This window comes from Mauremys reevesii, linkage group 4 (genome assembly GCF_016161935.1).
Source record: "Mauremys reevesii isolate NIE-2019 linkage group 4, ASM1616193v1, whole genome shotgun sequence".
Lineage (NCBI taxonomy): Eukaryota > Metazoa > Chordata > Testudines > Geoemydidae > Mauremys > Mauremys reevesii.
In genome coordinates, this window is record NC_052626.1 from 104,833,036 (window position 1) to 104,855,499 (window position 22,464).

Genomic DNA, 22,464 nt, shown 5'->3' on the forward strand with positions numbered 1-22,464 from the left:
ATACACAAGTGTTTAGGGTTTGGGAAAGACTCCTTGCATCCTTTCCCACAAAAAAAAATTTAAAATAAATCATGCACCCATTTTTTTCCATAACTCAAGCAGAGACAGGTGGCTAACATGCTAGCCCACACAGACATCTCCCAAGGTAATGATCTGTGGATTGTGTGTAAGGGGGAGGCACTAATTGGGCATTGGTGTGCATAGACTGCTCCTGCTCAGAGGACCGGTACAGGCTGCCTCACCAGACTGTGCCCTGTGGAGGAAGCTGGATTGCTGAAGCAGAGAACACACCCGGCTGGCTACTCTGCTCTCACCCAAGCAGAGCAGGATTTAGCCCAGATTTGCACGAAACATATGAAATAGAGACAACATTTTAGCATTCAATTTCATCAAGCCAATGATGTGCTCAGTACCATATGAAGAGCACATCTGAGCCTTCCATAGAGGAACAGATCTGCAATGAAAGCTCTGTTAGAAAGAGATGTCCCTAAAGGCAGCTGTTGCCTCATCAATACCAGCTACTGGGTCTGAAATAATATAAACTACACTTTGCCTCTTGGCAAGGTAATTTTTCTAAAAGTCTTCTTAAGAAAGGAAAGGGAAAACAAGACTGTGAATCTCCCCTTAACGGCTGTTAAAGCAAATTCTAGTATCTAGGCTCTAGCAGGTCAAAGCTATATGCCCAACATACAGTTAACCTCTACTGTGAGCTCCTTAAAGGACTGCATCTTGTGTAAGGTAGCCTTTACTCAAAAGCAGTCCCTTCTGCAAAAGAATCTTTGCTAAAATAGGGCAGCTGAAGAGCTAAAGATAGGTTCCCCTTAACAGCAGAGGCTTTACTGGCACTAAACAAGAGCCACAGAAGCAGTGCTTGGACTCCGATGGAGCTTCTCAAGCCTGGTCTACACTACGCATTTAAACCGGTTTTAGGAGCGTAAAACCGATTTAACGCCACACCCGTCCACACTAAGAGGCCCTTTATATCAGTATAAAGGGCTCTTTAAACCGGTTTCTGTACTCCTCCCTAACGAGAGGAGTAGCGCTAATATCGGTATTAACATATCGGATTGGGGTTAGTGTGGCCGCAGATCGACGGTATTGGCCTCCGGGTGGTATCCCACAGTGCACCACTGACCACTTTGGACAGCAATCTGAACTCGGATGCAGTGGCCAGGTATACAGGAAAAGCCCCGCGAACTTTTGAATATTTCCTGTTTGCCCAGCGTGGAGCTCCGATCAGCACGGGTGGTGATGCAGTTAAAAATCAAAAAAAAGAAAGAGCTCCAGCATGGACGATGCGGATGTGATCGCTGTAAGGGCAGGCAAATCTGTTCTATCAGCGCTCCGTTACAGAAGACGAAATTCAAAATCATTTTTTAAATATCTCCAGACAGACGGCATAGCAGGGACTCAGCGCACTGCTGCGTGACAAGCGTAATGGAAAGCCAAAGAATCAAATGGACGCTCATGGACTGGAGGACTCAAGCTATCCCACAGTTCCTGCAGTCTCTGAAAAGCATTTGCATTCTTGGCTGAGCTCCAAATGCTTCTAGGGTCAAAAACAGTGTCCGCGGTGGGTCAGGGCATAGCTAGGCAATTTACGCACCCCCCCCCACCCCCAGAAGTGAAAGGGAAAACAATCCTCTCTTGACTCTTTTACATGTCACCCTATCTTTACTGAATGCTGCAGATAGACGCGATGGTGCAGCATTCAACACCAACATCTTTGCTTCCCCCCACCCCCGCCATGGGTGGCTGATGGTACAATAAGACTGATACCCATCGTCATCATCAGCCTATTGGCACATGGGGCAGTGCAAAAGGACTGGTAACCATGCGTACTAGCATCCGTCAGGTCAATCAAGGGCGCCTGGCCCTAATTTTTCCTGGTAGATGGTACAATATGGCTGATAACCATCATCATCATAGCAACAGGGGGCTGAGCTTCATCAGCCCCCACCCTTCATGTGTAAAGAAAAGATTCAATTGCCCCTGGACTAGCAGCAGGATGCTGGGCTCCTCTCCTCCACACTCCTTAATGTCCTATGTGGACTATCATAGCAACTGGAGGCTGCCTTCCACTCATTTCTCACTAACAAGTATTCCTGCATTCTTTATTACTTCATCACACAAGTGGGGGGACAATGCTATGGTAGCCCAGGAAGGCTGGGGAAGAATGGAATGAACAGGTGGGGTTGTTGCAGGAGCACCCCCTGTGAATAGCATACAGCTCATAATCTATGCAGGATCTGACACAGAGCAGCTGTGCTCTCTGGTTCTCTGATACAGTGGTTCTCTAGTACACTTGCCCATATTCTAGGCAGGACTGATTCTATTTTTAGATACCAAAAAGGAGGGATTGACTCAGGGAGTCATTCCCAATTTTGGCTTTTGCGCCCCTGGCTAAGAGCAGCCAGGGGCACTTATGACAGCAGCAAATGGAACAGTGCAAAAGGACTGGTAGCCACGATCATCTTATTACCAATTTATGGTATGGTAGATGGTACAATATGGCTGATAACCATCTCTGCTATCATGCAAAAGCAAAAGCATGCAGCTGTGTAGCGCTGCTGAATCGCCTCTGTCAGCGGCATCTAGTACACATACGGTGACAGTCACAAAAGGCGAAACAGGCTCCATGATTGCCATGCTATGGCATCTTCCAGGGCAATCCAGGGAAAAAAGGCATGAAATGCTTGTCTGCCGTTGCTTTCCCAGCGGAAGGAGTGACTGACGACATTTACCCAGAACCACCCGCGACAATGATTTTTGCCGCATCAGGCACTGGGATCTCAACCCGGAAATTCAAAGGGGCGGGGGAGGCTGCGGGAACTATGGGATAGCTACGGAATAGCTACCCACAGTGCAATGCTCCAGAAATCGACGCTAGCCTCGGACCGTGGACGCACACCACCGATTTAATGTGTTTAGTGTGGCCGCGCACACTCAATTTTATACAATCTGTTTTGTTAAACCGGTTTATGTAAATTCGGAATAATCCCGTAGTGTAGACGTACCCTTAGTATTACAAGGCTTGCAAGGCATCCCTTACAGGCTGCTGCACTGATAGGACTGCTTCTGAGACTTAATTCAAAGCAATACCAAAAAGGACCTCTAGTGAGCTGAAACTATACTGCTTAGACTTCAGAGGCCAGTTTCATCACTAGCATAACTCCACTTAGGGCTTGTCTACACTTAAAACACTGCAGTTGCACTACTGTGGCCGCACAGTTGTAGCATTTCAGTAAAGACTCCACTTACGCTGATGGGAGAGGTTCTCCCGTCAAAGTAGGTAATTCACCTCCCTGAGAGGTGGTAGCTAGGTTGACAGGAGAATTCTCCCATCCACTGAGCACTGTGTATGCTCGAAGATAGGTCAGTTTAGCTGCGTTGCTCAGGGATGTGGATTTTTAGGTCGATGTAAGGCAGCTTACATCAACTTAATTATGTCAGTGAACACACTGCAGCCTAGTCCCGCCAATGTAAGTACCATACTACACCAACATAATAACTCCACCTCCATAAGAGACATAGGGCTTATGTCAGTGTAGTTAGGGTGACACAATGTCTATGCAAACATTGCATTACTAAGATCAGCTCTTGGCTGTCTTATCAAGAAAGCTGGGCAGCTAGAGCTGGCTGCCCCAGGCTTCTGCTCTCAGCTGCCTGGCTCCCCACTCCCAGAACCAAGAAACTCGGGCGGCCACCCACCACTCCCGGCACAGCCCTGTCTCTCAGCCCCCCCACGCTGCCCCTCTTCAATCAGTGGATGCACTCCTGGTGAGGATGCAGATCACCGACAGAAGGAGGGTAGTGTGGACATGAGCCACCGCAGCTGTAAGTCAACCCAACATAGGTTGAGTCAAGTAGGTAGTGTAAACATGCCCTGAGCAATGTAGTTATACAGAATTAATTTCCTAGTGTAGAGTAGGCCTTACTTAGATGCGTTTGCACTACACCTATTACATTACTTAGAAGCAAATTGTCATGGTCTTATCCAGTGGTGACAGAGACAGAAGATACTTGTGCATGTACTGCAGACAACTACTAAAGATTTCCATTTGCTTCCAGTGACACGAGTTATTGCCTTGATCCAAATCCTAGCAGGGATGAATCCCCACTTGCTTTAAAGGCATTTCTTAGACTAAGAGAGTATGATTCAGTTTTGCTATGTGGATCAGTAATATGCAAAAAAAGGCCTCATAAAATAATTTTATGTGGGCTAACTGGTGTGATGCTGAGGGACGTCCAAGGAAGTTCAGATTCAGTAATGCATTTGGCTTCAGGACTTAATGCTACTGAGGCTGTTTTCATAGGGGTTGATTGTGTATTGTTCCTCCGAGACTTCTTAGCGCTGCAGTGAGATTTGCATAGGAGGCAGAAATAGCATTGTAACTGCACTGCCGAGGTACTCCCTCTGGGTGAAGGAACTAGGAATTCTTTAGTTGTATCAAGAATTTCTTCATCCAAACTCAACTGAAGTGTAATTTCATTTGATAGGTACATGAAAAATAGATTAGTGAATTTATTCAGGAGAATACTTAGATAATAAAACAGCCCAGATGAAAGGAGTTTATTTATCTGCCATCCCAGTTAATCAGGAAATCACTTGTTTTGAACTGAAGATGATGATTCACCTTCAGTAAATCTAATAAAGGCTTTTCTCTCTCACTTTTGCTATATTTAGGATTGCCTTCAAGTCAGGTGAGTTATATTCTTTCATAGAGTAGCCTACTTTACATCTTTAGCTTTCCAGTACAGGGCTCAGTCCTCTTTTGAAACAGATGAGCAGTAACTTCTAAATTCACATTGATCGATGTGCAATTCCCCTCTGACTGATGTAAACACGTTGAGGGAGACCACAAATGACAGCTAACACTGTTACACAAGGTGAGAGGGTGCAGTTGCTTGTGTTCATAAGGCATTGTCTATTTTGAAGATGCCTGTTATAGCAATGACTGTTGCGGCATTGAGCATTTTGCTGGCGCGGAGGCTGTGGTGACAAAAATTGTTGTCTAGAGCAGTGCTGTGCTCATTAGCTGCAGAGAGCACAGCTGGCACTGGGAACTGAGGCATGAGGTTTGGATCAGATGCGTACTTGATGTGAAGAGCAATATTGATGTTGCAGTCAGTAACAGAGGCATTGCTACAATTGAAATTTGTGCCTGAAAAGTCACTCAGCATAAGTATCAATATAGGAAGCAAAGTAGAGACTAATACAGGTTTTTAGCCAATCACTAGGGGTCTAATGCAAACCCAACTGGATGCAATGGGAGACTGTCTATTGACTTTAATGTGCTTTGGACCAGACCTTACTGTACAAGGGGCACTGCTGACAGCAGAATAATAATTCTTCTTGAAAGAGCACAAGGAGGGCTGTACAAGCTTAACTACATGTCTCCTTTTGTGGGGAACCTAGGAATCAAAGCAGAGGCAGAGGGCCTGCATTGAAGAACTTCATCTGCTACTGAAAATAAGATAGCACAAGGGGAATGAGAGACCCAAAATTAAAGAGACTGGAATACTCTGACAGAAACAACCCAATTTTAAAAGGATAAAAAAATGACACTTACAAGAGATCAGTTAAGGTGAATGTCAATATGGAATATAGAACATTCCGTGAAAGAGAGTAACAGCCCTAACAAGACAAGCAATTCATGTTCCTCAGAAAAAGGTATATTAGTCCTGAACCAATGAATTTTGTGACAAACAGCACAAAAACAACAAAGGTAATTAAGCTCTCAAGAGAATGACAGAGAGAAGAACTTTCATTATCATTGGATGTGATGGCATATCTTGCATGGAAAAAAAAGTCAGGCATCCCCCTGACCTCAGAAGTGAGTTCTCAGCTATGATGAAGGAGCAAGTAAGAAGAAATGAAAAGCACAAATATTGCTGAACATGACCCTGCAAAACCCTACCCACAGCATACAAGAAACACAGTAAATGTTTAAAAATAAGATCACTGTAAGTGTGAGAGGCAAAACAATACAACTGAGGGGGAAAATAGGCCATGTTGCTTCCTTACATCTAATAATGAAGAAATAACTTCCTGGGACATGTTTACACAGTGTCAAACCAGGGCATCCAAAAAAACAGCCAACTCTTCCTCCCGATGGCTTCTTTTAGCAACATCACTGTCCCATTTACTTCTTTAATGTTCTCTTTGCTCTGCAGTCAACTGCTGCTCCTCTGAGCAGATAAAAATCAAAATGTTTTGAAAGAGAACATGTTGGAATAGCAGCATTTATAATTTTATGTATGAGCAAAATGTTCAAGTTTTACCCAACCCTTTTCATTATGTGTCTTCACTGATAGATAGTATTTTACAGCCATGTTGGCAGGAATTTAAACTTTTGATCAGGATGATGCTTCAAAACATTTATTGGGCCCGAATTTGTACCGCTCTCCCAAACTTTTTCTCATCCTGGTGGGTCCTGAAACAGTGAAGCTTAAAGTAACTTCTATTTCAACTACACCACTACCCCAATATAACGCGGTCATGGGGAGCCAAAAATCCCTACCGCGTTATAAATGAAACGCCATTATATCGGGATAGTGGTGGCAGGGCTCCAGTGGTGATTTAAAGGGCCCGGGGCTCCCCGCAGCAGCCAGAGCCCTTTAAATCGCCAGTTAGCCCCGCTGCCGCAGCCCTGGGAATAGCAGAGGCATGGCTCCAGCGTTGATTTAAAGAGATCCGGGCACTGTGGGGAGCCCGGGCCCTTTAAATCGCCGGCTGAGCCTCACTGCCGGAGCCCTGGGGTAGCGGTGGCAGGGCTCCAGAGGTGATTTAAAGAGCCCGGGGCTCCCCGTAGCAGCCGGAGCCCTGGACCCTTTAAAGCACCGCCGGAGCCCCGCTGCTACCGCGCTATATGCGAACTCGTGTTATATCAGGTCGCATTATAGCAGGGTAGTGGTGTATTATATTTTGCTGTATTATAGACTATTAACTAAGTAAAACTCTCACACAACAAAGTTCCTTCATTGTGATTCTGTGGTTGAAGCCAATTTGAGTCTGATATTTCTGGTGATAAACATAGATCCCATTTCCACCTTCCATAGTAGCCAGAGTAAGTGGAGAAAATATCAGACTTCATTCTTTTTTTCCCCTAAATCCTTTATTTCCTCAATCCATCCATTTACCTCAATCTGGTGATTTTAGGTCCCTCTTTAACAGGGGAATCAGGAATATTTCATGAACTCAGCAGCACAAGACTCAAGCAGGGAGAAGGTCACATAATGGAGGAACACATATTAGAGAAGGAGTAAAATTTTCAAAAGGTATTTAGGTGCCTAAGATGCAGATAGATGCCTAATGGGATTTTCAGAAGTGCTTAGGTGCTTGAAATCAATGAGAGTTAGGTGCCTAAGTATTTTTGAAAAGGTCACTAGGCACCTATCTGCATCTTCAGGTGCCTAAATACCTTTGAAAATTTGGACTTACGTGATTGAGAATCTTAAATCGCATTGATTTTAAATAAGACAGGTTCCTAAGTGCCTAAAAGTCACTTTTTAAAATGGAAGTAAGTTCCTAAGTCACTTTGACTCTTTTGAAAATTTTGCCCCAGATCCTTAGAGGGTAGAAGTCAGCACAGCTCCACTTAAATCAATTTCAAAAGTGTTTTCTCAATTAGTCAGAATAACCTGATGTTAGAGAGTGTGGCTGTCAAAGCCATTTATTTGTTTCAGTGTTTGTTGGTGATAAATATCCCCTACATGAAAGATTCATGTAGCTGATATTCATTGCCAACAAACACTGAAACAAACTGATTGTTTTGACAATCACCACTCTTTAAAATCAGGTTATTCTGACTAATGTCTTGTTTCCCCCCCTTCAGTGTCAGCATTAATGGAGGAACCACTTTTCTCATGAACCCTACAGTTAAGCCTGGTCTACACTAAGCGTTTAAACCGGTTTTAGGAGCATTAAACCGATTTAACGCCACACCCGTCCACACTAAGAGGCCCTTTATATCGGTATAAAGGGCTCTTTAAACCGGTTTCTGTACTCCTCCCTAACGAGAGGAGTAGCGTTAATATCGGTATTACCATATCGGATTAGGGTTAGTGTGGCCGCAGATCGACGGTATTGGCCTCCGGGCGGTATCCCACAGTGCACCACTGACTGCTCTGGACAGCAATCTGAACTCGGATGCAGTGGCCAGGTAGACAGGAAAAGCCCCGCGAACTTTTGAATATTTCCTGTTTGCCCAGCGTGGAGCTCCGATCAGCACGGGTGGCGATGCAGTTAAAAATCAAAATAAAGAAAGACCTCCCGCATGGACCATGCGGACGTGATCGCTGTAAGGGCAGGCAAATCTGTTCTATCAGCGCTCCGTTACAGAAGACGAATTAAAAAACATTTTTTTAAAATCTCCAGACAGACGCCATAGCAGGGACTCAGCGCACTGCTGCGTGACAAGCGTAATGGAAAGCCAAGGAATCAAATGGACACTCATGGACTGGAGGACTCAAGCTATCCCACAGTTCCTGCAGTCTCTCTGAAAAGCATTTGCATTCTTGGCTGAGCTCCAAATGCTTCTAGGGTCAAACACAGTGTCCGCGGTGGGTCAGGGCATAGCTAGGCAATTTACGCACCCCCTCACCCACCCCCAGAAGTGAAAGGGAAAACAATCCTCTCTTGACTCTTTTACATGTCACCCTATCTTTACTGAATGCTGCAGATAGACGCGATGCTGCAGCACTGAACACCAACATCCTTGCTCCCCCCACCGCCATGGGTGGCTGATGGTGCAAAACGACTGGTACCCGTCCTCATCATCAGCCTATTGGCACATGGGGCAGTGCAAAAGGGCTAGTAACCATGATGACTAGCATCCGTCAGGTCGATCAAGGGCGCCTGGCCCTAATTTTTCCTGGTAGATGGTGCAGTATGGCTGATAACCATCGTCGTCATAGCAACAGGGGGCTGAGCTCTGTCAGCCCCCACCCTTCATGTGTAAAAAAAAGATTCAATTGCCCCTGGACTAGCAGAGGGATGCTGGGCTCCTCTCCTCCACACTCCTTACTGTCCTGTCTGGACTATCATAGCAGCTGGACGCTGCCTTCCACTCATTTCTCACTAACAAGTCACTGTGTCTTATTCCTGCATTCTTTATTACTTCATCACACAAGTGGGGGGACAATGCTACAGTAGCCCAGGAAGGCTGGGGGAAGAACAGAATCAACAGGTGGGGTTGTTGCAGGAGCACCCCCTGTGAATAGCATACAGCTCATAATTTCTGCAGGATCTGACACAGAGCAGCTGTGCTCTCTGATACAGTGGTTCTCTAGTACACTTGCCCATATTCTGGGCAGGACTGATTCTATTTTTAGATACCAAAAAGGAGGGATTGACTCTGGGAGTCATTCCCAATTTTGGCTTTTGCGCCCCTGGCTAAGAGCAGCCAGGGGCACTTATGACAGCAGCAAATGGTGCAAAACGACTGGTAGCCATGATCATCTTTTTACCAATTTATGGATTGGTAGATGGTGCAGTATGGCTGGTAACCATCTCTGCTGTCATGCAAAAGCAAAAGCATGCTGCTGTGTAGCGCTGCTGAATCGCCTCTGTCAGCGGCATCTAGTACACATACGGTGACAGTCACAAAAGGCAAAACAGGCTCCATGATTGCCATGCTATGGCATCTTCCAGGGCAATCCAGGGAAAAAAGGCGTGAAATGCTTGTCTGCCGTTGCTTTCCCAGAGGAAGGAGTGACTGACGACATTTACCCAGAACCACCCGCAACAATTATTTTTGCCCCATCAGGCACTGGGATCTCAACCCAGAAATTCCAAGGGGCGGGGGAGGCTGCGGGAACTATGGGATAGCTACGGAATAGCTACCCACAGTGCAACGCTCCAGAAGTCGATGCTAGCCTCGGACCGTGGATGCACACCACCGATTTAATGTGTTTAGTGTGGCCGCGCGCACTCGATTTTATACAATCTGTTTTACAAAACCGGTTTATGCAAATTTGGAATAGTCCCGTAGTGTAGACGTACCCTTAGAGATCATTACTTTTATTCCACCTGAAAACAAAGATAATACATTTTCAAATAGTGCATTGCCTTGGTTATAGCTCTAAGAATTCTCAAGACAGAAGCCTCCAAAAACAGGTTAGAGTTTAAGTGGGGTTACAAAAGTTAAGGTAGTTGTCAGATTTGTGCAACTTTAATGTGATGCATACCTCATGAATCATGAGTGCTAGTGATGAATGCCATCTGTCACTAGAATACAAAAAATGCTTTGGTATCCCGTGGTCCACTGCATTCCATTCGTTTCCAGCACAACGGTTTGCAATATAGCAGACATTAACATAGACACTCTTCTCTCACACCAATAGTATTATTTGGTACCATGCTTTATGGTACCAATCCAGCAAAGCACTAAGCATATGTTGAACTTAAAGCAATGAGTAGTCCCATTGAAATCAATGAGGCTATAGTACTCATATGCTTAAAGTTAAGCACCTTTGCTTCCCTGGACCAAACCAGGTGAGCCCAATACAGCTAGTTAAAGAGGGCTGAGCTACACCTGGACCTATAAAGGGCTGCTAATGGGCGGCTGGGGGAGGAAGGGCTGAGACAGGCTGTACCATGGAAGAAACATGCCCACATTGGAGAGGAATTAGCTCCTCTGGTGGGACCCTATAGCAAGGGACCAAGGGCTCAGGGAAGCAGCCCTGGGGCAGTTGCCCCAAGAAGGGAGCAGAACTGACTGAGACTGGGAAGCTGCCAGGAGCTGGAGTGCCAGAGACCCCTAGGAAGGGTGACCCTGAAGCCTGGGGTCAAGGATGGAGTTAAAAGGCTGTTTTTTATTTGCTAACCTCTGTTAAGGAAATAAACCTCTGTGCAAAAGACTGGGCGTGGCAGGGCATGCTGTGGAGCCAGAGAGAAGCTCAGCCTGGTGACATATGCTGCAGCAGCAAATAGCACAGGCTATTTACATGTAACTAAAAAGAATGTTTCCTGTTATCCATTTTTAATGGGTTGCTTTTTAATGTAGCCAGTTTACTCCTGTCCTTGCATTATTGGACAGAGCAGCAATGAAAGTGCCATCATCAGATCAACCATTATTTTACATACAAGTACCTCTATCACACTGCCTTACTTATATATTTTCCAAGCAAAGGGCCCAATCCTGCATACCCGACACATGAGAATAGTCCCATTTTCTTTAATTTCACATGATGATGTAGGGTCTCTGCAGGATCAGACCTAAATCATACTCATTTTCTTTCATCTTGTCTCACAGGGACAGTCCCCCTCATAATATTTTTTTGCCAATCTTGTCTGGATAATTTCTATTTTGTTGTCTATGAGGTGGCTCACCAAAATCAAACAATACAGCCTACCATCTCATTTTCTGGGATTTTTTTAATACACATTTTTATTAGTTTTTAAATGGTGTAATAAAGCAGATCAAGAAAACCCAAGCACATGTAGAGCTAATATTAAGAGGAAATGCAAAAAAATTAGTCTATTTGTAGACATGAATACAAAGCTATATTATCTGTTATTTCATCTACCACATCTCATTGCACAGATGTCTTCATAAAGCATAAAATGAGGATAATACTTCCCCCGTCCCCTCCGGGAGTGTTGTGAAAACAAATGAATAAACTTGAGAGTCACTCAGAAGTTATAGTAATGAGGAATCATATAAATACCTAGATTTACGGAGGGACAGAATTCAAACTCCATTAATATTTAGCAGTAGATTAAAGAGGAAATATTTGATCTTTTTAGGCTTCCAACCTTAAAAACAACTAAATCCCATTCCACCAGGTTTTCTAGATGCCTGCAATATAATTTGTAACTGTCCTTTTTATAATAGTTTAAGAAAATCATTTTGAGGTTCACATGTGAGCACAAAATAATATAGACAGTGTGGTCCTGCTAGCATGCACTTGTATAACTGCAAAGATGACTCATAGTATCATCCAGAATCTAGGCTGACTTCAGTCTTAAGTACTTATATGGCCTCCATTATCATAATATCTGAATACCTTCCCAGTCTTTAATGTATTTCTCCTCACACTGACTTCCTGAGGTAAATAAATATTATAATTTTATAGTACATTTAATATTTGATATAAGAATTTTCTACATTTTACATCTGTGCCTGAACCAAGGCACAGAGTCTTGCCCAAGATCACACTGGAAGTACGTGCAGGACCAGATTTACAGGCAGGCGACCCAGGAGATCACCTGGGATGCCAGACTGAAGGTGCTGTTTTTGTTGTTAGCGACAAAAAGGAAAATAGAATGCTTGAAGTAAAATGTTTCAGGTATTCGTATGTTGATTCATTTTTCACTAACTTCCTAGAACGTTCTGGACCTTTGTAGAATCTCGTGGAACATTCCAGACTTTCTGAGAACTATATTTTCCTCAAATCTCCTACAATGTTGTTAGCCATGCCCTCCTGGGCATATAAGGGGCGGGGCATCACCAGTCAGTCAGTGAGATATAAGAATGAAGTGGAGCCCAGCTACGATATTATGAACCTTGCTTTACTGTGTAATCGTGAAGGTGTACTTGTGTTTTAAGACTTGAAGGGTGTAAGTAGCAACTAATAAAGGACATATTTAATACGATGCCAGAGATATCTATCGAACCCCTATCTAAGCAACAATATTAAATAAATATTGTTACTTCTTTTAACATGCTTAACATGTAATGTTTGATGACTTTCTAAGTCTGTGGAACATAGACTTTTGCTCTCCCTAATACTGTCTGTTTTCCCCCATAGAAAATAAAAGATGTCCCCAAAGAAGCCTTCAGGAACTCAGTATAGGAAGCAAAAAGCTCAGTTGCAATCTAGTTTGCAGAAAGGGGTAAATTTGATGGGAAAATATCTAAAACAGGACTAGGGTTAATATCTAAAACAGGACTAGGACTACTTAACACTGGTCCACCCAACGTTGGTGCACAATTCAATTTCTTGATGTTAGTACATTTCAGTTATTCTTAAAATTAAAAAGTTTCTATAAGCTTACAGGAAATGATTTTTTTTATTTGCTTACATATGGCGTGAGTAAGTACAGATTTACAGATCCTAGCATGCAAATTTATTGTCTTATATGACAGGGATAAATCATGCATCAAAGTCGTGAAATGGGCTACAAATGCAATAAAAAATAAGATACTTAAAAGTTTAACAAATGGAGGGGGGACATCAAAGACACTCCTTGCCTGAGGTGCCATTTGGTCTAGAGCCAGCCCTGAGTATGTGGCCAAGCAAGTAATTGAAGCCAACTTTCCCAATTCCCAGGCTAATTCCCTAACCACCAGACTATCCTTCCTCACTAACTAATAAAGATCCCACTGCCTGGGAAAACTCTTTGCCTGGGGGAACCACAAGGAGCCTCATCAATAGGTTTTCCTCAAAGTATAATTTCTGTGGCCTTGACAGAAAACTGCCAGAGGCCTCTCACCAAAGATGACCCTGCAACCTGGAAACTGCAGCCAAAATCTTCTACCACTCTGCACAGAACACCACCAGATTCTCTTCTCTCCAAGGACGAGGTTACACCTCACCCAGAGGGCTAATCCCCTGAATTTCTCACTTACTGGAGAGTTACCCCCTTTCTATCATCTGGTGAGTTGAGCTGTTTGTGTATATCGGTGCTTTTGTAGCAGCAAGCATCTAAAATAAGCCAGACGCTCTTATTGTATACTAAGTTTTCAGAGAAGCAGGAGTACTCTTGATGGAAAGAAGTCTATTCCCATACTTTTTGAAGACTATCACTGTACAGCTTTTTCTGAAAACATCTCTGTGCATCACTATTAACAGTGAGGAAGATCAAATTAAAAACATGTTTTGCCAAGAATAAAGTGGATATTTAAGTATTTGCTTGTAACTTCTGGATCTCCTACCTGTTTGTGCCACTACGTGTGTCCATCCACTCCAGACCGCTCCAATCTTTTCACCCGAGAAAAAATGAGCATCTATTTTCTGGGGCTCAACAAGAAAAGTCTCTTTACTCACTAGCTGCCCATGTTTGTTGCTACCCCAAACACACAATTCTCCTTCATCTGAAATAAATACAAAAGTAAAGAAATTAGAGAGAAGCTACTTCTGTGAAATATCAACAGATCGAAAAAAATACAAAGGGAGGGTAATACATTAATTCAGTTTCAATTTTTCTTGTATATTTCCCCCACTATTTATACTCCCCTACAAACACAAACACACCTGGAATGTAAAAAATAAAAGGAGCCATAAGGGCCCTCAACACATTTTCCCTTCCCAAGGCAGAACAAATAACTCTGTTCATGCCTCTCTCCACTACAAGGACACTGACTACCATTGAAATAGATTACTTTTTTTTCTCTATTTGTTTAATAAAAAAAATGCATATGCACACATCCCAAAATCACAATGCAAGCTGGGGTGTGAATCTGACCCACATTACCCTGTCACTGAATAACTGTCCATGTGGACCTTGCTGACGCATATTAACAATTTGTTAACGTGCTTTGATCTAGTCTTCTTTGAAATGGGACTAATCAAAGCGCATTAACGAACTGTTAAGAGAAACAATGAATGCCAAAACAGACTTTTTTAGGTTTTCTAAAGGACTCTGTCATTTTTTCAATTAAAAAAGGGGTGGGAGGGTGAAAATCAAGTAATTGACTCTTTTATTTGTCTGGAATTCTTCCCCAGAAAAAATGAAATACACTTTCTCAGGGGAAAAGAAGATGACAGAAATCGCTAATTTCAAGCAAAGAAAAAAAGTTACGTTTTTCTAAGGCCATAACCAACATAACATTTGTGTGGCTTACAATTTACTATGGATGCTACAACAATCTACCTACCGTTAGCCCCTTTTGTACATTTTAATGTGATCCCTGTAATTTGCACACAACCCAAGGCAGTACAGCATATGCCTATAGGCCATATAGTTGCTACTATGTTGGGTGTAAGTAGTAAGCTGGGCACTGAAGGAGTGAATTAACAGTTTCATCATCCTTTTTTTAAAAATGTGCCATATGTTTTTGTAACAATCCTTTCTACAGTTCTGTAAAACTTTCAAATTAATGGTATTCCAAGTATGACCAGTAGGCGGCAGGCGAGACTAAGAAGAAATGAAGTATACAATAAACAGTGCCTCACATCCATGTAAAAAAAAAAACCCTGCAGATTGTAGCTCACTGGTAATTTAAAAACAAGTACTGTAGTACCTTGAGTCAAACACACACCTTTAAAAGCTAATGCAGGCGAGAGAGAGACAGAAGTGTCACTATTAAATAGCTTTGGATACTTAGCATCAGGAGCTTTGGTCTTTTTGTAGCCAAAAGGGAAAGATTGCTTAATCAAAATCAAGATAATAAAAACATGGAAGAATAATCCATTTGCTACTTAAATAAATTCACGTCAGTTACAGACTAGTCCAGTATAAATTAATTTTTCTCAGAGTAGCCTATAGTTAGGGATACATCAGTGTGCGTGTCTTAGAATTCAATAAAATTCACATTTTGCAATGTTTCCCCACATAATTATCACTCACTGTAAACTGGCCCAAGTGAATACACTGGTGCACAGTTTAGAAGATGTTAGAGATCCCAAACGTATAGTTTTACTCAAGATTTCATGTCTTCAGAAAGATTAATACATTTTCCATGCCTCAAGATTATAAATCTATAGCATAAAAAGCAACCACCATACGTGGGGTCAGGAAGGAATTTTCCCCTAGTCACATTTGCAGTGGCCTTCGGGTTTGTTTGGTTTTTTGGCCTCCCTGTGCAAGGCAGGGCGTGGGCTGCATGCTAGGATCATCTGGATATATCTCACTCAATGAATTCCGTGCCTTTGTGGGGGCGTCAATCATTCGTGCACCTCAGTCCCTGCTCTTCTCTGCCTGTGGCACACAACAGTTTAGGCTCCCGTCGATTGTAAATACTTTGGCCTAATTTCAGTTGTTGGGTTCAGCGTGCAGGTAGGCTGGGTGGCCTGTGATATACAGGAGGTCAGACAAGATGATCTGATGACTGGTTCCGCCTTTAAAATTGATGGGTGAATCCTGTTTCCCTTCACGCAGAGCAATACTCTAGCTGCCTTTCCATGTGACATGTTGGTTCCTGTTTAGCCAGCACAGAAGAACTGACTGCAGAGTGCAAAAGGTGGTGTTTACAAAAGCACCTGTATGATTTAGGAGAACACGTCCCACCAAGGTGCATTAATAAATCCCAGATTCTGCAACTCTTACAACAGGTAACACCGTGCTTCACAGAATAGCCTTGTTGAAATCAATGAAACTATTTGTGGAGTAAGTGTATTAGAACCTGCCCCCACATGACTGAAGAGTGCTGGCTAGGATCAATTTGGGGAGGAGATAGTGTCCAAGGCAAATAAATCCACTTAACTCCATTTTTAGATAATTTACTCTTTCAAACCAATGAATACCACTGAAGTTATAGCATGCTGTGCTGTGATCCCATCAGATTTTACAAACTAAGTAGAGCCCAGCTAGAACAAAAATTAAAATTCACAAAGTCATAAATATCTAGCTTCTAAATACATTGCCCAAGCCTACTAATACATACATATATTGCTGGGGCCTACCTGTAAGTGACACTGAATGGTAGGAGCTGGCAGTGACTTTTTTCACCTTTACATCTTCCAGACCTAGGAAACATCAGTTCCATGGAATAAGTACAGGCAAGACACGTCTGTATGCCCAGATCCCTTGTAGTACAGAATAGAAGTATATTACTTCAGAAATTGCACCACGAGTGCTGTATATTATGTATTTTACATCAGAAGGTCTCAGCTTACGGAACACAGATCCCAAGAAAGTCAGCATTATTTGTCCAGGGGATTGTGAATCTGTGTTCCCATTCCATACCACACCACAGACACACTGCAAATGACTGTGCCAGTTCCTGAGGACATATTTAAAATGTGGTGCTGATGTGTTTCTGTGAGTAAGGGGAAATCCAGACCCCGAGCCCTGGTCATGCCAGTTCACACTGGAACACTAACACCAGGTGTTACAGAGATACGCTGGGGAACATAAAGGGGAAACCTGTCTGCAAGCCACAGCACATCTGCAGAGCCACTCCATGGAGGTTACCATGGCCACTCACATCCCTGTAATGTGAGAGAGATAGGAGGGTCCATGGAGTGTCAAAGTCCCACTCCCAGTACATCAGCCCACCCATGTTCCAGCCCCGCCATGCTGCCACAGAACACAGCTCCCTTACATCCACATCCCCTCTTTGCACACAGCAGCTGCCCTAGTTCCCACTGTGTCCAGGCAGGAGGTAGTCTGGATTTGTCCCTTACCCGGCATCAATTAATTCATTACTTCTGTAATGACCTTCTGTAATGCATCTGAATCACTGCAAAATTATGGGAAGCATAGTTAACACACCAGGGGAGCTTATAAAAAAGGTGCATTGTTTGTATGTAAGTACATGGTCTATATATTACTGTTCCCAGTGCTACTGTCTTTACAAAGAAAAAGTGTGATTCTTTAGTTACCTGTTACTTTACAAGGTTCTTTTGCGGTCAAGAAGGATGGGATCATTTTCCCTTGGCTTGCCCGGTTTGCCCGAGAAGCCATGCCTGTTCCCCACTGGAACACCATGCCACTTTCTTCTCAGTGTGAGCATACAAAAGGAAATTAAAACACAGAGATTATTGACAAATTCAGTTGACTGCCTTTTCTCTTGTTAACTAATTTCAAAAGAGTGTTTGCTTGGCTTAGTTTATATTGGTGTTAATTAAAAAGTTATCTATAAAGAATACTACTTTCCACTTATATTACCCTTTTCATCCCAAACACACTTTACACACATTGAATGAATCCTGAGAAGGCCTCCAAGAGGCAGGTGGTTATTAATCTCCTTTTATAAATGGGACACCAGAACCAAAGAGGGGTACATGTCTTGCTCCAAATCCCTGAAGGCTACATTGTGGAGTTGCTCAAGACTCACGGCCAGGAGAATTGTGCATTTGAACTGCCTCAAGAGAGGATATGGGACTGAACGGTGATTCAAAGAATCACAATTAAGTCCCACAATTCAGCCTCCTGTAGAAAAATAAATTCTGCCAGCCCTTTACCTGGCACAGTTTACTACCCTCTCCATATCAACCCAGCTGTGCTGGCCAACATGCTGGGAAGCAGTCAAGGCTCTACTGACTTCCCACCTCTACACATCCACTTGCACAGCAGTGCGGAGTAACAACCCCATAGTGGCTGATTTCCCTGCTACTCTGTGACCTAACCTCTTATACCCAGTAGTCCTCTGCTCAGACCCCTACGGCTGGTCATAATTTAGCCCAGAGGATACAAGAATCAGGATCTGGATTATAATTGAGAATCGTGGTCAGAGCTAAGGGGTGCTTGATTCCTAGTACTTGTTCCAACCACTAGACTACACACTTCTTCCAATCTCTATCTCAACCCTTTTACCCTTCACTCAATACCCAACTGTCTGGAACTCATATGCAAGTAACAACAAGAAAGCAACAGGCTGACTGTTGATTGCAGCAAAACCTGCCAAATCCACAGAATGACTGTGGAAGACTCCCCATCAGGCCTTGGAGAATTCTGAAAACAGATTGCAGGATAAGGCCTTAAATTTCATACAAACTATGACCCGCCAATATAGAGCACAGCTGACAGTAGGAGACCCAAAAAGTCACTAAGGGCCAAATTTTAGGTGTCGAAGTAGCTTTGAAAATCTGGCCCTGTGCTCTTGGACAGTCTTCTTTCAGCACCATTTTTTGGAACGAGGTGTTTCTAGCATATTCATTACCATGTTCTTGTCTAACATGCCTGTCCTTACCATGGACAGGACTGTTCAGGTGTCATTTTCCTATGGCTTCTGTAACAAATAGGAATAAAATCATAAATCCTTTCCCTCCCCCGACTTTTTTTAATGTAAGCTATTGGACATCTCACAAAATAAAAGTAGTATTAATTTCTGGCTGAAATGTTAAATTTATGATGGCATATTCACCTGTAGCAGCAAGAGCATGTCTGAGTCCCGCAGCAACATTCACCACCTTCTCTGTGAGGGACTATTCAAACATAAGAAAAAAACATATTTTCAATTTGCATTTTACACCTCTCAAAGGGAAACATGTTTTATCAAATGCAAGAAAATGGTATCGTATTTACAGACTATATGTGTCAGAGTTCAGCACAAAGATATTTATTTTAGAATATATTTCAGTCTCATTTCAATATAGTCTTGGGCATTTCTTAAGAAAACCAAGCAAAGCTTCCAGAAGTGCCATAGTACAGCAGCAGATCAACAGTTGAGCTCAAAATACTCACATGAAGGAAGAAGTCTCAGCAATTTGTAACTAAGATGCAAACATACACAATTTTACAGTCCCCCTTTTATCATACTGGATATTCAGTAACAAATATCAGTAACAAGCAGCCACTTTAGTCCAGAGTGCAAAACAATTCACTGGTTCCAACATACTTTGATGATGGGCAATTTAATAATTTAGGCAGAGCTGGCAGCACGCTTATAGTTAATGGTGTGTAACACTTCAGTTATAAGACCCCCCCTGTCTTTAGGTATGAACATTAAATTAAACTGTATTATAACACTTATGCACAGAGGGACCAAATTAAGATTGCATGGGATGCCTTAATTCTAGTATTTCCTAACCTGAGGACTTGATTTTGCAAACTTCACATTCTTTTAACATAGTTTTGTGGGTGTAATATTGATATAAAAGAAATGGCAGCAAGCATGAGCATTTAATGTAACATAAATAGTGCTTACAAAAACACTGCTCACATGGTTTATTAAATTAGGAATCGACAGATATATACCAGCTGTGTAAAACCCCACAAGAAAATACGGTAGATGCAGAATGAGCCTGCATTGTCAGGGTGGTAGACTATAATTATCAGTAGTAATGCAGCAGCTGCCAAGGATGGTAGGTGCTGTACAAACACAACAGTTCCTGTGCCCAAGAGGACAAGATAACTTAACAGGTCTTTCTCTCATTTCTATAACCAGGCTGTCCCTGAATTTAAAAAAAGTAGCAGACAGGCTTTGGCACTGGCAATAGACTGGTAATCCTAACCAAAGAACCAGAAAGGACTTTGCCGTTTCTGAAGCTTTACAGAATGGGAGTTCTCTGCAATGCAACAGAAATAGAAATTTATTTGGAGAGGAAAGAGTTTCGTTAATGTTCTAAAAATAGAAACCCAAGTGTAAATAGAGATTAATTAGAAGGAGAGAATAGTGCTGCCATGAGGAATTCCTTCACACTGCTGGGTTCATAGCCAACAGTGGTAAAGCTCCTCTGAGGATATATAAATCTTAGTAGCTATTTCTTATAAGATTTTTAAAGCAATTACTTCAGAGATAGATTCTGATACCCTTATTCACGCTAAGTAGTGGCTTACCCCATAAGTACTCCCATTGACTGCAATGATGACTATCTGTGGAGCAAGGTATTATTCAACACAGGCTGAGGTTTAAGAGTCTGCCCCTCAGAGTTTATGAGCGCAGGAAACGGACCAATAAGGAATGGGATTCCCTAGTCTCCAACATATTTCTTTTGAAACTGATACGGTTTGATAAACATTTGGAGGTTAAATGAGGACAATATAAATGCATTTTTCACTTCCTTTAAAATTCTTTTTTTTAGCTGCTGCTTATCATTTCAAAAGAAAATGCATCTAAAATCCATAAAATTTTAATTTCCCTGAACACACACTAGTTTCTTATTGTAGGGATGATCAAAAGTGCTGATTTCTCACAATAATTTTTCTTATAAAAAATAAAATTTAAGGAATGGATTCTGCAACCTTTGCTAAAAGATCTTTCTGCATATTATGTTGCGCTGCTAAGTTGTAAATGCAGAAGCACAAAACCAAAGAATTGGCATTTATATAGCATGTGCCAGCAGAAGGAACTCAGTTGAACAAAAACTTTCCTACAGTAGACGTCCCAGAACACAACTGCCTATATTGAAATCAGCTGTGTTTTTTAACAAGTTCTTCTTCAATCCTTTGAATTTTTCAACATAAAGCCCTAAGAAACTAAATAAAATTTAAGATCAATGGAAATCCTTTCCTTCTTTCCTCAAGTTTGTACTGAAACATTTTTAACACCTCATAAGCCCTGGGTCAGAGCCTCAGATGGTAAAAATCAACATAGCTCCTTTGACTTCAGTCAGTTTACACCATTTGAGGACTTGGCCTATTGTTTGGTTGACTGTGGCTATTAAAACGTGTGTGGATGAAATTTTATGTCCTTTTCCAAAATGTACCATTCTCCTTTAGTAAAAGTTGGAACTTTCTTCATTTAACACAAACACACACACACACACACACAGCTTCCAGAAGTGCTGACTTTCTAATATGTACAACAGTATTCACTCTCTTAAAATGCCTAATCCTGGATTTTTATCATTCACATGAGTAATTCTCTTGTATTCAATGAGTCCAAGTGCTTGATCCAAAACTCACTGAAATCCATAGGAGTCTTTCCACTGATTTAGTGAGTTTTGTATGGGGCACTGAAAACAGGACAAGATCTGTAGAGGACAACTTTGTTGAGTCTTTACCTCAATCTTTTGTGGGATCAAACATCCTCCTGAAGTTTGAGGGACTCCTAGTTGTCCAAAAGAGTTAGACCCACAGGATAAAACTTGGCCATTTCCTGCAACATAATACAGCCTTGTTGGAGCAGTGCAACTCATAACATTATACCTTATGGTACATTTATGGTTATAAGCAAGATACCATAACACATGATTAAAACAATTATATGCAAGATACCACAGCACAGCATATAAAGAACTGAACTGTCCCTTTTCAAAAAGCTCAAGAGCTCAAGGGCTTGTGTTCTTATAAACCATATTCAGTAAAGGTCTAAAGATAACTGAGAGTGTGCGGAACATACAGTAATTCCACTGGCAAAGCAAAGAGCATAAAACCTCTGAGCACTCAAGCTTTGTACAGACCTTGGTACGACAGAGCTCTGTGCTTTTATTGTATGTCATAATATTTCTCCAGGCTATGGTGGGAAACAGTGTGGCCAAGTGGACAGAGCACTGGACTTAGAGACCTGAATTCAATTCCTGGCTCTGCCACTGGCCTGCTGGGTGACCTTGGGCAAGTAATTTCACTGCTCTGAGTCTCAGTTTCCCCATCTGTAAAATGGAGATAATGATACTGATCTCATTTGTAAAGCACTTTCAGATATGCTGATGAAAGCACTATATAAGAGCTAGATATTTTAGTGAGATGGACTTACCAGCAAGTATGATTGTAAAATCCCAACCACAGGCCACTTGTATCACACAAACACTAGACAGTGCAGTGCATGAAGTAAAACACAGGACATCCTCAGTGTGATTGAGTCCCAACTGTCCTTCTTTGTTTTGGCCACATACAAAGAGTTCTCCTGCACCTGCAAAATAAAACCACTGTCACAGTCATAACACAGGCAAAACAGAATCATACACACA

The 22,464-nt window shown here is 42.3% G+C and overlaps 1 protein-coding gene across 16 annotated transcripts in view; it reads right to left on the reverse strand.

The window, feature by feature from the left end:
* SERGEF (secretion regulating guanine nucleotide exchange factor) overlaps positions 1-22,464 on the reverse strand; it is a 257,753-nt gene that overhangs the window by 228,775 nt on the left and 6,514 nt on the right. For all 16 annotated transcript variants that reach the window (XM_039536446.1, XM_039536448.1, XM_039536451.1 and 13 more), the window contains exons 3-8: positions 22,251-22,406; positions 21,559-21,653; positions 18,978-19,038; positions 17,494-17,607; positions 16,573-16,635; positions 13,884-14,042 (exon numbers count right to left, since the gene is read on the reverse strand). In XM_039536446.1, the coding sequence (XP_039392380.1) occupies positions 13,884-14,042; positions 16,573-16,635; positions 17,494-17,607; positions 18,978-19,038; positions 21,559-21,653; positions 22,251-22,406 (648 nt within the window). The remainder of the gene's footprint in view (positions 1-13,883; positions 14,043-16,572; positions 16,636-17,493; positions 17,608-18,977; positions 19,039-21,558; positions 21,654-22,250; positions 22,407-22,464) is intronic.